Genomic DNA, 18,331 nt, shown 5'->3' on the forward strand with positions numbered 1-18,331 from the left:
TCCCAACCTATGGGTGTTTGGCTTCAGTCCTGTGCCCCCTCTTACCCTGGCCATGGACATCAGCACACACCTGAAGCCTTGGTGTCTGCAGATGTCTCAGCTACAGTTTAGTGAGGCTTGTGGATTCAATAGTTGTCAATATTAGTCATTTTGGGGGGCAGAGTCTTTGCTATTCACTGTTAGTCTATATCCTGGATGTCCTCAGGAAGACTTTTGTAAAAATATTTTTGAGAGGATGGCCAAAATCAAAGCACTCTTTAGCTCTGACATATGGTAATAACAGTCATTGAACCTGTGGCCTCTGGAGCCTCAGATATGAAAGCCTAATACACTACCACTACATACCTCCCCCAGTAGCCAATTGAAATGGTAAATACAGTCATGTATCATTTAACAGAAATACATCTGAAAAATGCTTCATTAGGTGACTTAGTTATTGTATGGGTTTATCACCATCATAGTATGTCATTGACCAAAACTTCCTTATGTGACACATAATTGGATTGGATAAAAAAATAGGAAGGTAGGTTAGAACAACAATTCTCATTTTGATACAGAAATGCTAATTTGGGGGGTTATTAATATTTTGGGGTATTAATATTTTAAAAGTTTGTCTTTTAATAGATCCCTCTCACCACTGTCACTGGTTATCTCTATCAGGAACAATAATGGACCCCTCTGTGGGCTTCTATTGAACCTGGCCCTCAATGTGAATCAATAATGGTAAGGAATATTCCATTCTTCAAAGGGAGGTTGGATAGCATACTCTGTCTATCACCAGAGGATGATGGGTCCTGAAATTGGTGCATCCTGGAATGTTCCTAGCCATAACCACAGAATGTGAGCTCAGACCTACAGGGATACAGAGATTACATAGGCTCTTGTGCTGACTATGGGCCCCATAGATTGATGGGGTTTATAGTTAACAATATTTATATACTTTCCCTATATTTGGGAGCTACTATCTTCCCTGATCCAGCTTTCTGGTCCTTTTCCTAACTGTGACATCATCCCCCCAAACAATAGCGTAGGTCACCTGCATATGGGATGTCAGGTACAGGGCCTTTAGGAATATACCTAAACTAGACCTACTAGCTTTTTCCAAAATGGAGACCCCAAATCTCCACCCACAATATTCTTGTCTTTAGTCCATGATTAGTCAACAATTTTTTGGCTTTATATCTTAACTCTTTTTCATCCACCATGTTTCAGATGCTACCATGATGTTAACCAGACTTCTCAGGGCGGACAACTCCACCAATGTGTCCTGGAGCCTCACCTCCCCAGAGCCCTGCCCCACTAGGGAAAAAGAGAGAAGTTGGGAGTATGGATCAACCTATCAATGCCCATATTCAGCAGGGAAACATAATGTCCCTGGGTCCATGCTCCTAAAGGGTTAAAGAATAGGAAAACTATCAGGGGAGGGAATGGGATATGGAGTTCTGGTGATGGGAATTGTGTGAAATTATACCCCTCTTATCCTATGGTCTTGTCAGTGTTTCCATTGTATAAATAAAAGCTTTTTTTTAAGTTTGTCTTGGGGTGGGGGTAGATAGCATGATGGTTATGCAAAGAGACTCTCATGCCTGAGGCTTCAAATTCCCAGGTTCAATCCCCCGCACCACCATAAGCCAGAGCTGAGCAGTGCTCTGGTAAAAACAAAACAAAACAAAAAAGTTTGGAATAACAACAACAATAATAACTACAACAGAAAGGACTTCCGGAGGCGGAGCTATGAGCAGCAGATCACTTTCTCTCTTCTCCTCTCCTCTCCCGGATCAACTAGGAATACCAAAGGAGACCACCCGGACCGAAACAAGACAGGACTAGAATGACCACAGGAACCCAGTAAATCACCTGTGAGTAGAAACACACGTGGCTGGTGACAGAGAGGAGAGAGGGGCCTAAGGAGAGATTAAGTGACTGCTAACAGTTCAACAGTTTATCAGTGGAGACACCACCTCTAGTCTGCTCCACAACAAGGGGACAGCTGAAGGGAGGAAAGGACTCCCCAGAGACTCACCAAGTACAACTCTGAGTCTCCATTGCTACTACCCTCAGAATCTGGAGCAGCAACAGGGAGGGACACCAGGGGACAGAGATCTAACCGGGAAACTCAGGAGAAGACCTATACCTCCGTGGCATAGCTGAGGGGCTGTGAAAGTCTCTTTGCATAACCACTGGATTATCTCTGCCACACCCTGCTTTATCTCTTGGTCAGGAGTCAGTGATTAAGCTAAGAAGCCTATTGATAGTTTAAAAGCCCTCAGGCTCCCATAGCCTACAGGGAAGAAAAAAAAAGAGGCTTTTACACCACTGAGCTCCAACTCAGGGATTGAAAAAACTGTTAACTTCCACCACGGTAAACCCTTGAATTAAATTACTTAGACACAAGTCAATCCAGGCAATAGTGATCAATAATTTGAAAAGTACTGATAAAGGGAACTCATAACATAATATATAAAATGGCTGAATCAACAAGAAGAAATATGGAAGAATCGAACCAGGATAAGAGTCCCGCTAAAAGTCCTCCAGAGGGTGAAGCACAAAACAACGAGTTCAACATCCAAACATTAGCTAAGGAAATAATAACAGGAGTGAGTAAAGAATTTGAAAAAATTGTAATCAGAAATGCAGGAACAACAAATGAGAATATGGAAGAAAATTCTAATTATCTCATGGTTATTAGAGAGCTGAAAGCTGAAATCGCTGAGCTAAGAAGGCAACTAGCTGAACAAGCTAAAACAGTATCAGAGCAGGGCAACAAAACAGATGAACTCCAGAAAGCAGTAGAGGGCAGAGAGAATAGAATCTATGAGGCTGAAAACAGAATTAGCAAGATTGAGGATGAATTAGAGACAACTAAAAAAGAAGTAAGAGATCTCAAAAAGAGATTAAGAGATGCTTAAAACAACAACAGAGTCCTATGGGATGACTTCAAAAGAAACAATATACACATTATTGGCTTACCAGAGGAAGAAAGAGAAGGAGAGGAAGAAAGCATTCTCCAGGCCATAATAGCTGAAAATTTCTCTAGTCTAGACAACACCAAAGACATAAAGATTCAAGAAGCCCAGAGGGTCCCAAACAGAATTAACCCAGACCTAAAGACACCAAGACATGTCATACTTAGAATGGAAAGGAATAAGGATAAAGAAAGGATCCTCAAGGCTGCAAGAGAAAAACAAAGAGTTAACCTACAAAGGAAAACCCATAAGATTAGCAGCAGACTTCTCCATACAAACACTACAGGCCAGAAGAGAATGGCAAGATATCTATCGAGTGCTCAATGAGAAAGGCTTTCAGCCAAGAATACTATATCCTGCTAGACTGTCATGCAGACTAGATGGAAGCATCAAAACCTTCTCAAGCAACAGTTGAAGGAAGCAACCATCACCAAGCCTGCCCTGAAAGAAGTTCTGAAAGGTCTCCTATAAACAACCAGACCACCACAAATAGGACATCTATCAAAACACTCTAAAACTCTACAAGAATGGCGTTAAAACATCTTCAATCTCTGATATCAATAAATGTCAATGGCCTGAATTCACCTATTAAAAGACACAGAGTAGGAAGATGGATCAGAAAACACAACCCAACAATATGTTGTCTACAGGAAACTCACCTAACTCAACAAGACAAACACAGACTTAAAGTGAAAGGATGGAAAACTATCATACAAGCCAATGGCCCACAAAAAAGGGCAGGAACAGCTATTCTCATATCTGACATGATAGACTTTAAAATAGATAGGAATGGACACTACTTAATGCTCAGAGGATCAGTCAATCAAGAGGACTTAACAATTATTAACATCTATGCACCCAATGAGAAGCCATCTAAATACATCAAACTTCTACTGAAAGAGCTACAGCAATATATTAACAGTAACACAATCATAGTAGGGGACTTCAACACCCCACTATCTCAACTTGACAGATCATCCAGGAAGAAAATCAGTAAAGACATAAGGGAGCTAAATGAAGAGATAGATAAACTAGAACTATTGGACATTTTCAGAGTCATTCATCCCAAGAAAATGGAATACACATTTTACTCAAATCCACATGGATCATTCTCAAGGATAGACCATATGTTAGGCCACAAAGACAGCATCAGCCAATTCAAGAGCACTGAAATCATCCCAAGCATCTTCTCAGACCACAGTGGAATTAAACTAACACTTAACAATCAACAAAAGATTAGTAACAGTGCCAAAATGTGGAAGCTCAACAGTACACTTCTTAACAACTTCTGGGTCAAAGAGGAAATCAAGGAAGAAATCAAAATGTTTCGAGAGTTCAATGAAAATGAAGACACAAGCTATCAAAATATAAAAAAAAGAGTTTGTCTTTAACAATTTTATATTCTTTGGAATCTAGCATTGACTTTTTGTTTTAAAATTATCTTTATTTATTTATTGGATAAAGACAGCCAGAAAGTGAGAGGGAAAGGGGAGGTAGAGAGGGAAAGAGATAGAGAGACACCTGCAGACCTCCTTTGCTACTTACAAAGCTTTCCCTCTGCAGGTAAGGATGGGGGACTTGATCTTGGGTCCTTACACAGTATAACATGTGTGTTCAACAAGATGCACCACCACCCAACCCCAATAAATGTCAAATTTTAAGGGCAGATTGCATATGGGCATCCTTAACATTTCAGTCAGTATTTATTTAAAAGAAACCTATTCAAAATATATAGATCAACATGAGCAACTTCAATTAAGGACCACATAATGTTATTGCCATGTGTTTACTTTTTCAAGCTATTTTAACTTAAGAAGACAGAGTAGTAACTAGAAAAATGTGTGAGTTTTCAGTAATTTCACTTTCAGCCCACTATTAATATTAGATTTCTATTTGATTGCGTATTTTATTTGTGAACATCCTTTATAAGTACTTTTCTCACTGGAAAACTCCTCCAGATCTGCTACTAATGAGTAACTCTGGGAACTAAAGTCTCTAAGGCCAGAAATGATTCCTAATTCAAGCCAACTTCTCTGGTATCAAGAGAAATAAAGACTGATAAACCTCAGGCCCCAAGCTACGTGTGTTCTACCTTTGGACATGGTCTAACCAATGTAAGCATGGGGCCTGCTTTTTTTTTTTTAACTCTCCTAGCTGCCCAAAAAAAAAGCACTAAATAAAGTAGATATTTCCAAGACCATCACTGAGGAGGTAGAATATACAGAAGGTAACACTTTTTTTAAAAAAAATTTTATTAGCTTTATTTATTTATTGGATAGAGGTAGTCAGAAGTGGAGAGGGGAGAGAGAGAAAGATAAACACCTGCAGTCCTTCTTCACCACTCATGAAGCTTTCCTCTTGCAGGTGGGGACCAGGGGCTCGAACCAGGGTCCTTGGGCACTGTAACTTGTGTGCTCAACCAGGCATGCCACCACCTGGCCCCAGAAGGTAACACTTAACAAGTAGCCTAATAGATTCAGGTTTGGGATTGAAATATAGTGTTGTATTGAAGTTTTGTACTTGAGTTGAGGCTAAACTTGTATCTGTTGCTAAATGATTTTATTAATCATTTTATAAATCATTACCTTACATGATGATAAGTAGATTTAGTGATTGATCAATTATTGATTGATTGATTGTCATGAGAAAAAAAGAAAGATGGAGATACCAGAAAATTGTTCAGTTGTGGTTCAGAATGAAGCTGTGGTTCAGATTGAACCCGGGGCCTCTGGGATCTCTTTCATTTAAGACTTATGCTCTTAAACTGAGCTATCTTCCTAGTACCATGAAGAGTCTGTAGTTTAAGGAAGAAATAGGAATGGAGTAGAAGGGGTAGCAGGCATGGTTCACCCAGTAAGGCACAAGGTAACCATGCATGAGGATTGGGGCTCAAGTCTCTCATCCCCACCTTCAGAGGGGAAGTTTCATGAATGATGATGCAAGGCTACAGTTGTCTCTCTTTCTCTCCTTCCTATCTCCTCCTCCTCTCTCATTTTTTTTCTCTATCAAATAAAAAAAGAAAAAGAAAAGAGGTTACAAGAATCAGTGGATTTGTCATTCAGGCACCAAGCCCCAGAAACAATCCCACTGGCAATGAAAAAAATAAACTTTAAATTTTGAAAATGAAAATAGAATTGAAGATATAATTTAAGAATTATCTCTCTTTAGCTATTTAAAGACTGGGACTAGAATACATAAAAATGAAACGCTCTAACTGTAAACAACAAGAAAGTGAAGTGGGATGGCAAGATATCTCCCTTGGATAGTGCACCTACTTGGCCATGAGCTTGATCCTGGTTTGAGTCCAGTCCCCATATCACTAGGACAAATCTCAATACTGTAACATCTTTCCCTGACTTCTGTCTCTGCGTTTCTCTTTCTAGCTGAAAAAGTCCACTGTCAGTGGTGAGTACCCCAGCAGAGATTAAAAAAACAAATGAAAAAGAAATAATAAAAAAACAGATAAGTTTTTCTGAAAGCAAAGGAAGATGTGTGTCTTGTTGAGTTGTCAAATATATTAAGGACTAACAGTTGAAGTCAGACATCAAAGAGAATTATTGCAGTAGAATGATAAAAGCAAAAACTGAAGTAGATTCAAAAGAACATGGAAAGTAAATAAAGAATTTGTAAATTATTGTTAGTAATTTACAATGAGTGATGAAGGCAACCAACTTTGAAGGATTTGTCATAAAGAAATGAAAAATAAAGAGGTGGTTCAAGAAGGCTTGGGGGCACACAGAGATAATTTGGATATTACCCAAGTCTACAATTTTAAGTAGTTAGGACCAAAAGAGCTCTAATTCTGGATGCTGAAACATTATTATTCAGCCTCAGTTCTTATTCATAACTAATCTAAGATCCTACATGAACTATTTATTTTCCAGATGAGTTCTCAGGCCATAAATATAGTAACTGTGTGATTATTTAAGTAATCATCCAATCTACATATATCAGAAAATGTAAAGTAATAAGAGATAGAATGATCAAGAATTATTGTGATAAGGGGGATAAATTTCTGAGACACTGGTATTTGTTAATATTTGTGTGAGAAAGGAAAAATATTATTTAAAAAAAAATAAGTACTTGGAGTTAGAGTCAAGGAAAGTGAATTCATGGAAGAGATTACCATATTCACACAACTATGTAGTAATCAGCCCAAGGGCAGAAACAAATGAGGACTGGTAAGTTATCGAAAATCATGTTTGTTATTATTATACTATTATTTATTGAAGTATATTTTTATTTATTTTTTTGCATAGAGAGAAATTGAGCTAGAAGGGAAAGAGAGGTGAGACAAACACCTGCAGCACTGTTTCACCACTTTGTGAAGCTTCCCCTGCAAGTAGGGACTGGGGACTTGAACCTGGGTCCTTGTGTACTATAGTGTGTATGCGCAACCAGGTGCACCACAGCCAATCCCCAAAAATCATGTTTTATTTATAGGTGGATCTAGGCACACTCATGTCTAAATGATTTAACAGAAAATAAGATATTAAAGATATTTGAGGAAACTGAAGTCAGTGCAGACAGAATTTGTGAAACTGCCGAAAAAGTTTACAGACTAAATTGTAATGTTTAGGAGAGTCAAGACAGTTAAGTGGCTGATGAAATAATCTGTTTGTTTTTTTTTTTTATGATGAGAGAAAGTAAAAAAGAACAATAACTGTGAGGAAGAGATTGAAACAAGGAATATTTTGTAGGTGAAAAAAAAGCTGTGGTAGAACTTGATCTAAATTTCCAAAGCATATTACTAGAAGTCTATTTTTCATTCATAAAATGTTGAAAGCCTGGGAAGTGCTAAAGTGGGTAAGGCACTAAGATTGAATACATGTATTAGCAAATTCAGTCCTCAGCACCACATATACCAAAGATGTACTTAGTTCTCTCCTTTTGAAGTCTCTTTAGTGTGTTGAGAAGGAAATGGACTATCTAGGGAGGACAATACATTACCTTTATCTATTTCTTACTGTTAATTAATGTATTTATTCATTTTATGACACTTATTCTTTAGGTTGCTAATCACTAGGAATATAATAGAGAGAAAAACTAGATACAACTTCTGCTATAATGGGCCAGGGAGATAGTATAGTGGTTATGCAAAAACTTTTATGCCTGAGGCAGCAAGGTTTTAGTTTCAGTCTATAGTGTCATCATAAACCAGAGTTGAGCAGTACTCTGATAAAATAAACCAATAAATATATATATTTTTAAATGTTCTGCCATAATGTACTTTATGACCCTGTGGGGGAGTTACATGCTATAGATGTGATCATTCTACATAATTTAATTATGTAGAAAATTAATATGATTATATAACCTGTATTAACAACTATATATATTCTATGAAGGGACTGGGAAGATAGCTTAGTTGTTATGCAAAAAGATTTTCATACCTAAAGCACTAAAGATCCCAAGCTCAATCCCTAGCACCACCATAAGCAGAAATTTAGCAGTTCTCTAGTAAAATAAATAAATAAAATTAAAATAATTCTATGAAGGTCTATGATAGCATATAAAACATAGATTTCCCTTAATTAAATAGACAAAGAAAAGTATTCCTAAGAAAGCCAATAACTGATATGAGATTAGAAGGTCACCTGGTAGGGACCAGGTGGTGATGCATCTGGTAAACTACCATGTTCAAAGACCTGGGCTCCACCTGCAGTAGGGATATTTCACAAATGGTAGAGCAGTGTTACTTTTTTATGTTTTTAATCTTTCTCTTATTCCTCTCATTGCTATTTTAATTTCTTTTCTCCAGTTCTCAAATGGAAAGCCCTTTGTCAAGAATGATTCAGATCAGTAGAGGGCAGTGAAATAATCTTCATATCAGTTATTTTCTCTTTTTTAATAAACAGAACTTTACTTTGAAATACTGATTCACAGGAAGTCAAAAACTTAGTATAGAGGATTCCAACATGGCTTCTCCAAATAGCAGCGTTTTATAAAACTCACACTAGTACAGTCTACAGACTTTATTCAGATTTTGTCACTTTCACATGTACTCAATATGTATACAAAAATCTATGCAGTTTATCCCATTTTAATATATTTGTGTAACCACTGTTGAAGTATATATCTATTCTAACACTACAAAGATTCTGTGCATAAACATACTGTTTAATGAATTATTTTAACTTTTTTTTGATAGGACAGAGGGAAATCGAGACGGGGAAGACAGACACCTGCAGACCTGCTTCACCACCTGTGAAGCAACCCCCTGCAGGTGGGGAGCTAGGGGCTCCAACCAAGATACTTATGCCGGTCTTACTTTAACTTTTTAATATAATTTATTTGATGATGCAACTTTAGTTTACAAGAGTATTAATAGTTTAGAAGTACATCACACTTGTTCAGTATATAATATTATGCCACACCAAGCACCAAAGTACCACTATCTCTTCACCAAAGTTCTTCGGGCCCCCTCCACACTTACAGCCCAGTCTATTCACTGCTCTCCAGTCCCCGTTGTCAACCTCAGTTCTGCAATCTATGAATACTTACTGTAGATTTGTCTCAACTGGACTTTGCTTATTTTCCTTTCTTCTTTTATTTACCCCCTATAGATGAAGTCATTCTATATTTCTAGTTTAGTTAATCCCCTTTAGCATTTCTTGTAGGGCTGGCTTAATGTTAATGAATTCCTTTAACTGTTGTTTATTTGAAAAACTCTTCAGTGCTCCTTTAAACCTGATCAACAGTGATGACTCCACTTTTTTTTTTTATTTTAGCAACCCAACATCCAAAATGAACTGCAGCAGGACCCCTGATTTTGTCTTCTCAGCATTGTCAAGTGACCCAGAGAAGTCACACTTTCTTTTTGGTCTTTTCCTTGCCCTCTATGTACTGAGCCTCCTAGGAAACTTGCTACTTCTGCTGGCGATTAGTGCTGACGTACACCTCCACACGCCCATGTACTTCTTTCTCAGCCAGCTCTCCCTGGTAGATCTGTGTTTCACTACCACTACAACACCTAAAATGCTAGAGAACTTGTGGACCAGCAACAGATCCATTTCTTTTTCAGGATGTCTCGCCCAATTATATTTCTTTGCTGTCTTTGCTGATATGGACAATCTGCTTTTGACGGTCATGGCTATTGATCGATATGCTGCTGTCTGCCATCCTCTGCACTATCCACTGCTAATGACTCCTTGCAGATGTGGACTGCTAGTGGGCTGTTCCTGGTGTGTAGCACATTCTGTCTCTCTGGTCCATACTATATTGCTATCCCGGCTATATTTCTACACAAACCATGAGATTCCCCACTTTTTCTGTGATTTTGCTCCACTATTTCAACTTTCTTGTTCTGATACTCACCTCAATGAAGAATTGATGATGGCTCTCGCTGGATTTTTAGGAATCAGCCCTCTCCTCTGCATCATAAGTTCTTATGCCCATATATTCCATGCTGTAGCTAAGGTTCCATCAACAAAGGGGAAAAAGAAAACCCTGGCCACCTGCAGTTCCCACCTGTCCATGGTCATCCTATTCTATACTACAGTTTTTGCCACCTACCTGAAGCCCCCTTCAAATTCCCATACTGTAGGGGAGTTGTTTGCTGCTGTCATGTATACCTTAGTAACACCTACACTAAACCCTTTCATTTATAGTCTGAGAAATAAGGATGTAAAGAGTTCTTTGAAAAGGGCTCTGCACATAAAAAAAACAGGGCATTAAGAAAGTCCCTCACAAAGAAGTACTTTGGAATAAAAATCACACCTCACTTCATCACTACACTGTAATAGATGAAGAAAATTCGATTCTGAGTACCACTGTAGTTGTATATATGTATGTATATTCATGTATACAATGAGTGCTTGTGTGTGTGTGTTGGTGATGAGGATTTGTTTACTAAACCACTAATATAACTGGCATCTATAATCAAGATTCATGAATAATTTTCCAATGATACTAGTATTGAAAACAATTTAGAGTATATAATCCAAAATATCATTAAATATATTCACAGTATAAATAAATGTAAATATATATTCATGTTGATACATTGTTATACAGTGCTATCCAGAGTCAAACAGAAGGATAGGTATTATAAAAAGGGAAAATATGTCTATATTCATAGACACACACACACATGCCTAAGGATGACTGAATATCTGTTCTTTAAATCGTCCTCTAATTAGCACTGATGTCATTAAAACTTGATCATTTACTATCATCACTACTCCTCTTATTATCCAGATTACCATTTATATCAGTGACCTAGTAAAGCACACTCTCACCAAAGCAACTTTACTATAGTTGACATTATCTTTGTTGGCATCATAATTACCATAAAATTAACTGTATTTGATACTATCCCCATCAATGACAATAGTAGTATCACCACTAGGAGACTAGGAAGTTGCTCACCCTTTTCATTTAACCCTCATTTTCCATAATGTTGTGTGTGTGTGTGTGTGTGTGTGTGTGTGTGTGTGTGTGTGTGTGTGTGTTTGTGCTATACTTGATAGTGTCTACAGATATTACTGACCTGAGATCTAAAAATTAGGTAATAATAAGAGGAACTTTAAGCAATATTTTTACTTTCCTAAAAGAATTAAAGAATATTTTCCACATAAACATGAATAGACATGGGTCCTACGTCAGATCAATGGGGTATACAGTTAGTGGTATTTATATACTTTTCCTACATTTGGGAGCTTCTCTTTGCCTTTATCCAAATTTCTACTCCTATCCTCAACTCTGACACCATCTTCCCAGACAATATGCCTAGCCCACCTGCATGTTATTTACTGGGCTCAGTCAAAAATTAGTAAAGGCATGGGCCCCTTGAAATATACCTAAAATTGACTTCTTAGCTCCTTCCAACATACAGCATGAAACTCAAAATTCCATTTGCTATATATTTACCTTTAGATTCCTGATTATTAAACAATTTGTTCTGTTTTACATCTTAATGATTTTCAGCCACCAAGTTGCGGATGCTACCATGACACCAACCTGACTTCCCTGGGCAGACCACCTCAAAAAATGTGTCCTGGAACCACACATCCCCAGAGCCCTACCCCATTAGGGAAAGATAGAAAAAGGCTAGGGATATAGGTCAACCTGTCAACACCCATGTCCAGCAGAGAAGCAATTACAGAAGCCATGCCTTCTACTTTCTGCTCCCCATAAAGATCTTTAGTTTATACTCCCAGACGGATAAAGAATAGGGAAACTTCCAACAGAAGGTAGGGATATAGAACTCTGGTGGTGGGCATTGCACCCCTCTTATACCACATTATTAAATCACTAACAAAATTTTAAAAAAATATTTTGTCCCACACCTCCTCAAAATATATTTTATCACACCATACTCATGACCAAAATGCCATCTTCCTCCACTATAATCCTTTCCCCTGCCCTCATTAATAACATCAGATGTTACTCATGGATTTTCCCAGCAAAATAATCATGTGTCACACAACGTCAAAGTGTGATGAGAGTGACCAGGTGGTGGCATACCTGTTTGATCAAACATGTTACAATATTCAAGAACCTGGGTTTGAACCCCAGCTCCTCACCTGTAGGGGGAAAGCTTTGTAAGTGGTGAAGCAGTGCTGCAGGTGTCTCTGTTTCTCCCTCTCTATCTCCCCCCTACCTTCTCGATTTCTGGTTGTCTCTATCCAATAAATATAGTAAAAAAAAAATTTTAATATTTTATTTTATTTATTTATTCCCTTTTGTTGCCCTTGTTGTTTTATTGTTGTAGTTATTATTGTTGTTGTCGTCGTTGTTGGATAGGACAGAGAGAAATGGAGAAAGGAGGGGAAGACAGAGAGGAGGAGAGAAAGATAGACACCTGCAGACCTGCTTCACTACCTGTGAAGCGACTCCCCTGCGGGTGGGGAGCCGGGGTTCGAACCGGGATCCTTATGACGGTCCTTGTGCTTTGCGCCACCTGCACTTAACCCGCTGCGCTACAGCCCGACTCCCAGTAAAAAAATTTTTAAAAAGAAAAAAAGTGTGATGAGAAAGAATTTACTACACTGTGGTATAAAAACAATGCACTCTAACGACCTCTGTCACTAGATGTCTGTCTTTTCTTTCTCATTATAACATGCATTGTGTGCAAACAGTGAATGTGAATTATTTATTTGTGCCCCCTCTATAGTTTATGTTATTGTACATTTTGCATTGTGGGGTCTGACTAAATATGTCATGATTAACTTTAAACAGGAGAACCATTCTAGTTATATATATTAGACAAAGTCCTAATGAGGAAGAGTAACCCTGAGATTCTCAGACTGGATTCCTTGTTCAGGATCTGCTCTGACCAATTCTTAGCTTTGACTTTCTTCCTGAATCATCTAGAGTGAATACTTTCTTTGTACATATAACTTAATGATATCTTACAACATATTTCAGTAATTATTTTGAAATAAAAATTAGTGAGTGAATAATTATAGTTAATATCTCTTCTGGTCCTAAATGCAGTTTCACTTCTTGTTGTTGTCCTTCTCCTTCCTCTTCCCCTTCCCCTTCCCCTTCCCCTTCTCCCTCTCCCTCTCCCTCTCCGTCTCCCTCTCCCTCTCCCTCTCCCTCTCCTCCTTCTCCTTCTCCTTCTCCTCCTTCTCCTTCTCCTCCTTCTCCTTCTCCTTCTCCTTCTCCTTCTCCTTCTCCTTCTCCTTCTTCTTCTTCTTCTTCTTCTTCTTCTTCTCCTTCTTCTCCTCCTCCTCCTTCTCCTTCTCCTTCTCCCTATTCTTCTCCTTCTCCTTCTTCTTCTCTTCTTCTTCTTCCTCTCAATGGTCACTCTTCAACTGGATATCAATGATCAAAAGTATGTCGAGGGAATCTAATAGTTGAATATTGTGAAGGCTAGAAGCAGAGGTGGAGACCCCTCTAAAGAGTTAGCAAAATATAATGCTTCACTTGGATAGTGTGTTGCTTTGTACATTTGTTTTAGTTGTTTAGACTGTGTCTAGAGTAGATTTTATTCAAGAATGTGGTTTCTACTCAAAAAGCTTGATGTTTGGGGGTCTCGGCAAGATGACAGTGGTACTAATGAGATATGGATGAGATTTCCTCAATTACCAGGTGAAAATAGCACATTCCCTGGCACTGCTATTCTACATGCCTGCTCCACTCTTAGTTTGTTTTTCATTATAGTAAGTTAGAAGTTTGAGTCTGATAAGTTTCAAACCATATATATATATATCCTGACTAGACCCTCCTCCCCCAAAAGTAGTCCTAACAGATTCCCAAACAGACTTGATGGGCCCAGAACTCAAATAAGTCCCTTTCTCCATTATTACCAGTCATTTCTATCAGGAACAGCAAAATAGACCCCTTTGTGGGCCCCCATAGGACCTTGACCTCAACTTGGATCAACAATGGTAGAGAATGTTCCATCCTCTGAAGGGAGGATGGACAACATACTCTATGCTCCACCTGAGGAAGATGGGTTCTAAAATTGGGGCAGCTTGGAAAGTTCCTGCTCATGACCACAGAATGTGAGCTCAGATCTACAGGGATGCAGAGGTCACACAGGCTCCTAAGCTAATTATGGGCCCCAGATCACATCAAATCGATGGCATTTACAGTCAACAATATTTATGCACCTTTCCCATATTAGGGAGCTACTCTCTTCCCTGATCCAGCTTTCTGGTCCTTTATGCAACCATGACATCATCTCCCCAGACAATAATTAGGATACACCTGCATATCAGATTTCAGGCTCAGGCAGAAAACAAAACAAAACAAAAAAACTAGTATAGCTACAGGCCCTTTGAAATATAACTAAAATATGCCTACTAGCTATCTACAAAATGGAAGACACCCCCTCAACACTTCATCTGCACTATTCCAGCCTTTAGGTCCATAATTGTCCAACAGTTTGTTTGGCTTTGTATATTAACTCTCTTTTCAGCCACCAGGTTCCAGATGCTAGAAGGATGTGACCAGACTTCCCTGGACAGACAACCCCACCAATGTGCCTTGGAGTTCCACTTCCCCAGAGCCCTTCCCCACTAGGGAAAGAGAGTGACAGGATGGGAGTATGGATCGACCTGTCAACGCCCATGTTCAGCGGGGAAGCAATTATAGAAGCCAGACTTTCCACCTTCTGCATCCCACAATGATCTTGGTTCCATACTCCCAGAGGGTTAAAGAATAGGAAAGCTATCAGGGGAGGGGATGGGATATGGAGGTATCTGGTTCTTGTGGTGGGAACTGTGCGAAGTTGTATCCCTCTTATTCTATGGTTTTGTCAATGTTTCCTTCTTGTAAATAAAAATTTTTTTAAATATATCTTATGGCAAACAAACAAACAAAAAAAAACTCTGGAATTCCTAAGGTTTAATTTCCTCCTTTCTTTCTTTCTTTTTTTTTTTTAAACTGGAGAGTTAATGGTTTAAAGTTCAGTTGTTGACACATGCGTGAAATTTCTCATTTCACCATGATAGGTGTCTGCAAAACACTCTCATTCCAAGATGGTACCTTTCCACCATCATGCACCAGGATCTCAAAGCCTTGCCCACCAGGTCCCTAGCTCTACTTCCTCCCCAGAGTCCTCTGCTTTGGTGCAGAATAGATATTCACACCAATTATATAACAGAATATTCACATAGCATCTAGAATATGATCTGAGAAAAGGAGCTACAGATAGTTGAAACAAAATTGGCAAATGTTGGTATTGAAGTTAGATGACAGATGTATGGAGGTTCATTATAATAATCTCTACTTCTGCATATACTTAAAGTATTATGTAATAAAAACAAAGTAGATTCAGATTTAAGTTTTAATATGAATATGCATATCCTTGGACCTGGAAATTAAACTCCAAACATTCTATCATAGAATTTTTTATGTGAATTGTATTTATACAGTAAAAAACATTAAAAATTTCCACATTAGAAAATTAATTATTCCAATTATATTTAGTCATACCAAAAAGGACCAGGGAAATAAGTATATTCTTGCTGAAGTACAAAGATGTTCATGGCACTATTTTCAGAGAAAAAAATCAGACTATAAACATCTAAAATTTGACTTTATTTATATGCATACAATACAAACTTAATATTTGTTTTATTTTTTGCTACTGTTTTACATATATCTTTATATAAATTATCATGCCTAGTTAATAATAATAAAAATAAAATTAGTGCTTGAAAATTGTTGCTCTACTACTATTTTTTTAGATTTATTATAAATAGTTTCACAGAGAAAAACATACAAAATTTTTTTATTATTTATAAGATGGAAACACAGGGGCTGTGTGGTAGTGCAACGGGTTAAGCAAACATGGTGCAAAACACAAAGGCAAAGTTTCTGGTTCTATCCCCTGGCTCCCCACCTGCAAGGGAGTCGCTTCACAAGCAGTGAAGCAGGTCTGCAGGTGTCTATCTTTCTCTCCCCTCTCTCTCTTCCCCTCCTCTCTCCATTTCTCTCTGTCCTATCCAACAACAACAACAATAATAACAAGAAGAACTATAAACAACAAGGCCAACAAAAAGAAAAAAATAGCCTCTAGAAGCAGTAGATTGTAGTGCAGGCACCCAGCCCCAGCAATAACCCTGGAGGGAAAAAAAAAAAAATATATATATATATGGAACACTGACAAAACCATAGGATAAGAGGGGTACAATTCCTACCACCAGAATTCCCTATCTCATCCCCTCCCTGATAGCTTTCCTATTCTTTATCCCTCTGGCAGTATGGACCCAGGGTCATTATGGGGTGCAGAAGGTGGAAGGTCTGACATCTGTAATGACTGCCCCGCTGAACGTGGGCATGGACATCCATACTCCCTTCCAGACAAAGTTATTTTCCTGACTCAGTCTGGAAGGTGACCCAATGGAGATATTCAAAGTCCAAATAAAGTCTATACCACCATCTTCCTTCAATCAAGTATTTCAGTTTGCTTACTGTAGAGAAGTCTTCTTAGTGCCTGATGAACTTCTTTATTCCTCAGGGTATAGATCACAGGATTGAAGAGAGGGGTAACTACAGTGTAGAGCAGGGCAAAGACCTTGGAGAGGAGTTGAGAGTGGACAGCAGAAGGTGCAATGTATAAAACCATGAGAGTTCCATAGAAAGTGGACACTACAGTTAAGTGAGAGGAGCATGTGGAGAAAGCCTTCCGTCTACTGGCCCCTGCAGGAATTCTCAGCACAGCAACCACTATCCGGGCATAAGATATCAGAATCAGTCCAAAGGGAATAGTGAGGCAAACCACAGAGAGAATGAATGTTGTCATCTGAGCTACACTGGGATCTGAGCAGGCCAGGTTCACCAAAGGCATGAAATCACAGTAAAAGTGGTCAATATGGTTAGAGCCACAGAATCTCAGATGAAACATCAGGGCCACAACCAGTCCATCCACCATGAAGCCAGAGAGCCAGGCTGTGACCACCAGCACCAAACACCATCTGGGTCCCATTAAGAGTGGATAACGGAGTGGATAGCAGATTGCCAGGTAGCGGTCGTATGCCATGACAGCCAGCAAGAAACATTCAGCTGTAGCTAGAGAACCAAAGATAAAGAACTGGAGCAAGCAACCAGCCACAGAGATGATTGCTTCCTGCAAAAAGCCCTCCAGCATTTTGGGCACCACTGTGGAGGTATAGAGAATCTCCAAAATAGACAGATTACCAAGGAAGAAATACATGGGTGAATGGAGTTTCTGCGAACTAATCACAGCCACAATGATTAGCATATTCCCTATAATGATTGAGGCATAGATAATGGTGAATAGGATAAAGAAAAGGAGATGCGGTTCACTGATATCATAGAAACCAAGAAGGATAAATTCGGTGATGGTTTGGTTTTCTATGGAGATAGTGTCCATGCGAATCATCCACGTTTCTGCCTGGCAATGATTAAGGGAGAAATTTTAGTGTGCCTCTATATCTTCCACAAGTCTAGGATATAGATAGACCAAATGAAAAAAATAAAGGTAAGTTTCCACAACAAGAAGTACTTATATGAGTCCTCGTCTGCCTTCCTTCTTAGTTGCTTACTATTTCCCTGAGTTCTCAATTCCTTATATTCTTTAATTGTGAAAAGGTTTGTCAAAATCACAATTTTAATCCTTCAAAGTCCTTTATCCTATTAATTCCAAAGCTTCGGTCATCATGTAATAAATGCTGCCATCATAACCTATGCAAATAATCTCCCTCATTAGTACAAATGTAATGTCCTCTCAGTTTTAGCTAGATAATTCCAGTATCAGCTCAAATTCATTTTTGATCAATAGTAAACTTTTGTCTTCCACAATCAACAGCTTGAAAATTCTTCCTGCTACCCAAGTGTACTAGTTCAGGTTGATGGGATAAAGAGTTAATTATTTTTATATACTTTCTTCAGGTTAGGGAGCTACTCTCTGCCCTGATCTAGCTTTCTAGCCTTATTCTCATCTC

The 18,331-nt window shown here is 38.5% G+C and overlaps 2 protein-coding genes across 2 annotated transcripts; one reads left to right on the forward strand and one right to left on the reverse strand.

The window, feature by feature from the left end:
* The first annotated feature begins 9,532 nt into the window (after nt 1-9,532).
* On the forward strand, nt 9,533-10,643 carry LOC103121776 (olfactory receptor 1M1-like). Its single transcript, XM_007532319.2, has one exon. It carries the CDS (start codon nt 9,597-9,599, stop codon nt 10,641-10,643), a length of 1,047 nt encoding a protein of 348 aa, XP_007532381.2. The 5' UTR covers nt 9,533-9,596.
* A 6,169-nt stretch (nt 10,644-16,812) lies between these two features.
* LOC103121743 (olfactory receptor 11A1) lies at nt 16,813-17,769 on the reverse strand. The gene has a single exon (XM_007532275.2). The coding sequence runs from the start codon at nt 17,767-17,769 to the stop codon at nt 16,813-16,815; it is 957 nt and encodes a 318-aa protein (XP_007532337.2).
* Nucleotides 17,770-18,331: the final 562 nt, after the last annotated feature.

Source organism: Erinaceus europaeus, chromosome 4 (assembly GCF_950295315.1).
Source record: "Erinaceus europaeus chromosome 4, mEriEur2.1, whole genome shotgun sequence".
NCBI lineage: Eukaryota > Metazoa > Chordata > Mammalia > Eulipotyphla > Erinaceidae > Erinaceus > Erinaceus europaeus.

Bases quoted from the DNA above. Each gene is read 5' to 3' on its own strand.
- LOC103121776 (XM_007532319.2), top strand. From the start codon at position 9,597: ATGTTAATGAATTCCTTTAACTGTTGTTTATTTGAAAAACTCTTCAGT.
- LOC103121743 (XM_007532275.2), bottom strand. From the start codon at position 17,769: ATGATTCGCATGGACACTATCTCCATAGAAAACCAAACCATCACCGAA.